The sequence below is a fragment of the Lathyrus oleraceus genome, chromosome 3 (assembly GCF_024323335.1).
Source record: "Lathyrus oleraceus cultivar Zhongwan6 chromosome 3, CAAS_Psat_ZW6_1.0, whole genome shotgun sequence".
Lineage (NCBI taxonomy): Eukaryota > Viridiplantae > Streptophyta > Magnoliopsida > Fabales > Fabaceae > Lathyrus > Lathyrus oleraceus.
In genome coordinates, this window is record NC_066581.1 from 488531456 (window position 1) to 488539153 (window position 7698).

At 35.8% G+C, this 7698-nt stretch overlaps 1 protein-coding gene across 5 annotated transcripts; it reads right to left on the minus strand.

Annotated features, from left to right (window-relative positions):
• Nucleotides 1–376: 376 nt before the first annotated feature.
• Nucleotides 377–3831, minus strand: LOC127128319 (uncharacterized). Of its 5 annotated transcripts, none has more exons than XM_051057572.1 (12): nucleotides 3515–3831; nucleotides 2940–3200; nucleotides 2742–2816; nucleotides 2591–2649; nucleotides 2359–2494; nucleotides 2070–2166; nucleotides 1910–1976; nucleotides 1562–1660; nucleotides 1358–1447; nucleotides 1089–1243; nucleotides 884–985; nucleotides 377–687 (listed from the first exon to the last, which is right to left on the minus strand). In XM_051057572.1, the coding sequence occupies exons 2-12, from the start codon at nucleotides 3190–3192 to the stop codon at nucleotides 540–542; spliced, it is 1281 nt and encodes a 426-aa protein (XP_050913529.1). In that variant the 5' UTR covers nucleotides 3193–3200; nucleotides 3515–3831; the 3' UTR covers nucleotides 377–539. The 5 variants fall into 5 exon arrangements, with proteins under 5 accessions (XP_050913529.1, XP_050913530.1, XP_050913532.1 ...); XM_051057573.1 differs by having other exon boundaries at nucleotides 3374–3523; XM_051057575.1 differs by lacking the exon at nucleotides 3515–3831 and adding an exon at nucleotides 3386–3498.
• Between the last annotated feature and the right edge of the window lie 3867 nt (nucleotides 3832–7698).

Sequence of the window (7698 nt, forward strand, 5' to 3'; positions counted from 1 at the left end):
CAAATAAAAACGCATACTTCAAAATTTATTTTTAAAAAAAAAATACAATATATATTAAAATAGTATTTTTCACACAAATTCAGGTGTTTAAATGTATTTTTCAATGCCATTAAATAGTACTCCCAAAATATTCTAGTTTTTAGAGGAATGAATTCTAAAAATCTCTCATTATTTTAAAGTTTTTTTCTCAAAAAAATCTTCAATGACACTTGTACTAAAAAAAAAGTTTGAAAAACACTTTTTCTAAGTGTTATAGGAAACAACACACTTCGTTTTTCTAAAACAAACTGTGTTTCTCTAAAACACACATTCCTCTAAGACACACAGTGTTCTTAGAATGCACTGCATTTATCAATGCATTTTGGAGAATAGAATCTCTATTTGCAAAGTATCTTTCAATTATGTGTATTAAAAGAAAAGAATCAATATATAAAAGTACAACAAAAAAGAAGAAAAACAAATTTATTTTTTCTATTAACTAGAATTGAAGAAACATTCTTCCTTAACTTGCACATTTTAAGCAAATTCAGAGTAATTTATCATTTGTCACCATTAACATTATTAGAATGAGTTTGTGTCACTTTTATGTTCTCTGTTCTCCAAGAAGAGTCCACTGGTGGAGGTTGATACTCATCTGGTTTCAATGCCAATGAAAATTCAGGCAATGTTGGAGCTGTTTCCATAATCCTGAAATTAAATAAAATCATAACAATACATGTTTTCATTAGTCCTAGGACTTGCTTGTTACTCAAGTAAATAGTCCTTTTGTTTCTTAAATGAGTCAGACATTCTACGAAACACAGACACCAGAAACATGACATTGACACTGATGATCGTAATGAAATTACTAACACACCGTCAAGTGTGTGTATAAACCATTTACCTTTCGTGAGTGTATAGATCGCGGTTTATTCGCACCTTGCTTGAAGTATCCTTAGGAATTTTTTCAGAGAGATATTTCATGGTCCCCCAAAGTGGTGGATTTCTGCACCATGATTACAAGTTATAGTATTTTTACATGCATAATCGCATAGGTTTCGTGCGCGCGATAAGCGTGGCTTTGTGTAAAGGGGAAGACAATAGATAACCTTGACAATGGAGGAGACGCGTTGAACGCCTCGCATAACTTCTTGCTTTCTTTGAAGTATTCATCCGCGGCTTGCAAGGCAGCTACAGCCATTCCGTGAGATTTCTCCGTATTTCCCTCATCAAGAATCAAACCATGGTAATAATAGGCTGCAGCCTGGTAAATCATTGCAACAAAACATATCACGAGTTCGTAATAATGTAACAATGCGCGAAGCGTTGAGTATGGCTCGTGTTCTCGAGTGTAGAAAAAGAGTAGAAAAACATATACCTTAGCTTCGACGTATTTCCATTTCACAAGAAGGTGATGCTTTTCGCCCCAACCATTTGCCAGCGGAAGGTTCATAATGTTATCCTGCGCCTGTAAGACAGACCGTATAATCAACGCAAGGTATGCCAAACAAACACACACATGTTACCTATGTTATCTATGATACAATGCAGATCCAAGAGAAATCGAGTCAAGTATCGGTACCTGTTGCCAACATTTCAACATCTCGCACGCAAGTCTGCGCTTCACTGCAAGAGTTGCTTTGGCACTATCAATTGCCATTCCAAGTTGTATATCTACACCCTAAAACATGATCATGATATTATGGTAGGTGCATTATAATACTCTATAGTGATGCTAAATCAATAGTGAAACACATTCGTTTTTGTCAGGACCGTCTTTTAAGGCGTGTAAGACGGGCTATCGCTCAGGGTCCAAACTACGACTAATCTACACATGATCTCTAAAAACTTGAGACGGCTCCAGTTTTAGTCATTGAGGAACAGTGAGATAGATGAAATGTAATAAGTTCATACAAAAGAACATCAATACCTGTCCTAATGCCTGTAGAGAGAGTGCTCGAAGAACTCCTTCCGCTAAGTCAACCGGTAAGTTTCTCCTGAAATCGGACCCGAAGTAATGCACATGAATGGAATGAGGAAGGTTATCTAGATTAACCAAATAAAAGTGTGATAAGCAATTAACTGCATACCTGAGTTCTGCAGGTAGCTGTGGAAGAACATGTTTGACCGCACAATCGAGATATCCCGAAGCCTTCAAGAAGATATCAATAGAAGTTCGTCGGTTTTCTGTTAGTAGATACTAAAAGCTTAATTCCATATGATTGGATTCGAATAAAAACGGAAGAAAAGTGAAACAAAGAACGTATTAACTTATGCTCTTCAGTCATTAAAACGAGCGTGAACGCGCGCACGCACACAGAAGAAATTTCGCGGTGTTCATTATTTATACGCGATCTGTAACTGTAAGCATTTACTTACCATCTGATACTTTTTGCTGATGACCATCACTAGATGATCTTGGAAGCAGCAGCAAATTAGCCTTTGAGTGCAATAGCATTGCCATCAAATGCAAAACCGATAACACCTCGTACCAAGCATTCGACATGGCTGTTTCCTGCAAAGAGAACCAATCGCCACCGCCATTCTTCGGTAAACTAAGCACTTTCCAAATTAAACTCGGAAACTTATATGAACTTAAGAAGTCGCCTACCTCTTTTTCGTCTTCTTGATTCATCCAAACAAATTGTACTTTGTATTGTAAATGGCTTCCTACACCATAAAAATCGATAAATGGTTCGCGCGCAAGTGAGCGCATACATCATGTAATAACAAACAAACAAACGAACGAACACGAGTTTTACCGTCTTTAACTAGTCCGAGAAGAACGGGCAAGTAATCTTCAAGAGCCTGAAGAAGATCAGTCAGCGTCGAACCACCTGAAAAAGAAATCACCAGAGACAGAGACAGACACACAGACACGACGCTGATACATCAATAACTTATAACACAAATCATATATCATGAAACAATTTTACTTTTATGGAAGAAAAAAAACTAACCATGTTGAGTAACACTTTTTCTTTTCGTTCTTGTAATCGTAGGACCTTCCTGGCTAGCCATTACAACTATGCGCGTTCTAAGAGCAGACAACCTCTCGATTATATTCTTCGACAAATAATCACCGAGCGACTGAGCAAAATCTACATGTTTCGGAATCCTTAAACCAGGAACATAAACTGAAACTTCTCCGATACTCCCCGGTCGCCTTCTATTTCCACCGGTATCCTTCGGAGTTGACACTAGGCATCCCATGCTGAATGCTGATACAAAAAAATCACTTACATCAAGCTATGAAAACTCATACTAATTTTGATTCATTTTATTGAAGTACTATGAGTTTAAACAACATTACAAGAAAGCTAAGAGATTAAGACTAAAAAAGCACTTATGACTAATTCAATGCCAAGTTGCCAACCAACAAAAGGTTACTCACGGGAAGCATTACATTTAACATGTAATAGTACTCTCCATTCTCCACATCATTACTTTATGTCATGTTTGGATAAACAACTTAATCACTTATTATATAAGTGCTTATGTATAAGCTACTTTTAATACAAAAGATAAAACAAACCTTGTCCTTTGCGTTGGTTGTTGAAGAGTCAAGTCAAAAGTTAAGGTTTTATGTGCAGAGAAAATTCACAGGTAGAGACTTTTGAGTTTGAGAAGAAAAGAAACAAAAACATCACATGAACAGCATGAGATATGACAAGTGATGTCCGTGTCAATGTGCCAACAAGACAACAACAAAAAGAGGTTATAACTAAGGTTCTAAAAAAAAGTTCCTTAATCGGACGACAAAACTGTATCGAAAAATATCTATTTTTATTGACTGATATCGTTACTATTATTCACCGTTTTTATGAAAGAGAAATTTCAAAACGTGATAACAGCAATCAGGATCGCAACACCAGCGTCGAAAACCTTGGCTATAACAAGAGTTAAATGGTGGCTTCAAGTAAAAGTTTATAGATTGTGTATTTCAATAGGTGAAATTATGAGTAAAGGGTATCCAAAAAGAAATCCAAAAGATCTCAATAAGCAACAATTGGAGAAACTCAAAGAAAAACTTTTGGTTTCATTAATCTCTTCCTTGTTCCATAAATGAACAACTAAAAGTTAAAACTATATAAGCAAAAGAGAAAAATGTTGAATTATTTTGATCATGATCAATGCCAAATCTCTTTTTTTAAAGAAAGCAACTTGGTTAAGAGAACAAAATAAGTCATTTAACAATTGGACATTCATAAAGTAGGTTGAGAGAATATATTAAAACACCAATCATTAATGTTTATTTTTCTAATTTATAAAGCATCTTGCTTTATTTAAAATATCTTGATTTACTATTTAAGTTTTTGAGAATTGTTAAGAATTATTAATAATTAAATCATTTTATTTTATTTACTAATATGACATATTAGACTATATATTTAAAAATTGTGAATTCACAAAGGAAAACTGTTAATAATTATATAAACTCATAAATGCAATTGATTTCTTTCAAAAAAAAAGCAATTGATTTGATAACAAATCTGTTTTGTTTTTCATATTTTCTTCTTATATCTCTTATGCTTTTTGAGATTTCTAAAATATTTTAATTGAATTTTTAAATCCAAACATATCAATCTTAAAATATACATTCAAATATATTAATTTACATATATCTTATTTTCTCTTCAAATAAAGTTAAATATCAATGAAAAATAATTATAAAAAAAATCATCATATCCAATAAATTAATTGAAATACATTGACAAGAGTAAAACCATTTTACACGGTCATCCAATTAAAATTAATTATTTTGGCACATAAGCATAAAATTAAAAATAAATAATGGCTAGTTTGTTTTGGCTTTTTAAATGGTTTTTATATTAGATTTAATTATTAGATTTAATTCATATTTAAGTTTGTTAGATATTAGATTTAAATATTAGATTTGATTCATATTTAAGTTTGTTAGATATTAGATTTAAATATTAGATTTGATTCAAATTTAAGTTTGTTAGAGGCTTATAAATAGGGTGTCAATCATTGTAACTTTTAATCCTTTTTGTAGCCATCATTCTCTGAATAAGAATATTTCCATTCATCATATATTCTACCTTTGCACCAACAATTGGTATCTAGAGCTCCGGTTCAGATTCATTGGGAAACACGGGAAACACGAGTGAACGTGAGGTCTTGTGTGTTTGATTTTGATTCTTAGATTCGTGTTGAATCTTGAACAAAATCTGATCAGAATTTTAATTCTGTGGGTTGGGAAACACTGTGTGAGAAATCTGAGTGTATTGTGCAAGGTAGAAAGATGAACGGAAACGGCAACATGAACACCAAACTTCCAGTATTTGACGGTAAAAACTGGAATCGTTGGATGATCCAAATGCGTGTACTGTTCGGTGCTCAAGATGTTCTAGATCTTGTCACTGATGGTTATGTTCCGGTAGCAGCAGATGCGACGGATGAACAGAAAAACGCGCAGAAGGAAGTAAGGAAGAAGGATCAGAAAGCATTGTTCTTCATTCATCAATGTGTTGATGTAAATGTGTTTGAGAAGATTGCAGATTCAACGACAGCAAAGGCTGCGTGGGACACACTGGTTAGATGTTATGGTGGTGACGCATCAGTAAAGAAGGTGAAGCTTCAGTCCTTGAGAAAGCAATATGAGAATCTCAACATGAAGAATAATGAGAAAGTTTCTGAATACATCTCCAGAGTGATTCTGATCACTAATGAGATGAAAGCGTGTGGAGAAACTCTTTCTGAAGAAACAATCATGGAGAAGGTATTGAGATCCCTTACCTCTCAATTTGATTACATTGTGGTAGCAATAGAACATTCCAAAGATCTGAGCACCATGAGAATTGAAGAGCTGCAGAGCAGTCTAGAAGCGCAAGAGTTGCGTTTAACTGAGAGAACTTCTGAAAGGGAAGTAGAGCAGCAGGCTCTGAAAGCAACTTCTGATAGGAGGTATCAGAAGCAGTCAGAAGCCAGGAGAAGATCTGATGGTGGTCAGAAGTCAGAAAGCTCAACCTCTGATAGACAAAAGAATGTTCAGAAGGGAAAAGAGAAGTATGACAAGAAGAAAATCCAATGTTACTGCTGTAAGAAGTTTGGTCACTTTGCTAGAGACTGTTGGTCAAACAAGGAGAGAAAATCAGAAGAAGCAAATATAGCCAGAAGTTCTGATGACGAATCTGTGCTATTGATGGCCTCTGAATCTGATAATATGGATCTGATAGACTGGTGGTATATGGACACTGGCTGCTCAAATCATCTTACTGGAAACAAGAAATGGCTGGTTGACTTTGACTCTGAAAAGAGGACAAAGATCAGATGTGCTGATGACAAATATCTTAATGCAGAAGGTATGGGAAATGTCAGAGTGACTCTGAACAATGGGAAAACAGCATTGATTCAGAACGTGTGGTATGTACCTGGCATCAGAAGCAATCTGATGAGTGTGGGACAATTAATTGAGAAAGGTTTTTCAGTTACCATGAAGGACAATCTTCTGAAGCTGTATGACTGCAATCAGAAGTTGATTATGGAGTCAGAACAGGGAAGGAATAGAACATTCAAGGTGAATGTCAGAACTGCAGACTCAGAATGTCTTAGTGCAACAAGTGCTGAGAAGGAGAGTGAGCTGTGGCACAGAAGATTTGGTCATTTGAATTTCAGAAGCTTAAAACATCTGAATTCAAAGAAGTTGGTACATGGAATTCCTGCAATTAAGAAGCCTGAAAAGTCATGCAAAGTTTGTATGGAAGGAAAACAACCACGATTGCCATTTGCGTCAGAAACTGCTCCAAGAGCAAAACATGCCTTGGGAGTTGTACATTCTGATGTGTGTGGTCCATTTCCAGTAGCATCGATGGGAGGGAATAAATACTTTGTGTTATTTGTTGATGAATTCACAAGAATGACATGGGTATCCCTATTAAGTTCAAACACGAGGTGTTTGATGAATTCAAGAAGTTCAGAATGAAGGCTGAGAATCAGAGTGGTCAAAAGCTGAAGATTCTTAGAACTGACGGTGGAGGTGAGTATAACTCCAAAGAGTTCCAGAAGTTCTGTGAGGAGAATGGAATTGAGCATGAGGTTACTGCTCCTTATACCCCTCAACACAATGGTCTTGCTGAAAGAAGAAACCGAACTTTGCTTGATATGGTGAGAAGCATGCTAAAGGAGAAGAAGCTTCCTCAGAAGCTCTGGGGAGAAGCTGTTGCCACTGCAACGTATGTACTCAACCGATGTCCTACGAAGAAGTTGAAGGAAATAGTTCCAATACAGAAATGGACTGGAGATAAGCAAAGTGTTAGTCATCTGAAGGTGTTTGGTTCTGTTTGCTATAAACATGTTCCAGAAGCCAGAAGACAGAAGCTGGATGATAGAAGCAAAGTGATGATTCTGATAGGGTACCACAGTACAGGTGCATACAAGCTCTATTGTCCAGAAACCAATAAAATTGAATTCAGCAGAGATGTGATTGTGAAGGAATCAGAAGTTTGGAATTGGGATAAGTCTCAATCTGATTCTGATGTTAGAACTTCTGAAGAAAGGTCAGAGTTTAGAATTTCTGAGGTTGGAGTAAACTCTGACGTTGATTCTGACTCTGATAGTGATCCAGAATCTGATGTTCCAGACTCTGATGTTCCAGACTCTGATGTTTCAGACTCTGATGATCCAGACTCTGATGATCCAGACTCTGATGACCCAGACTCTGATGGTAATCCAGATTCTGGTGGCAATTCAGACTTT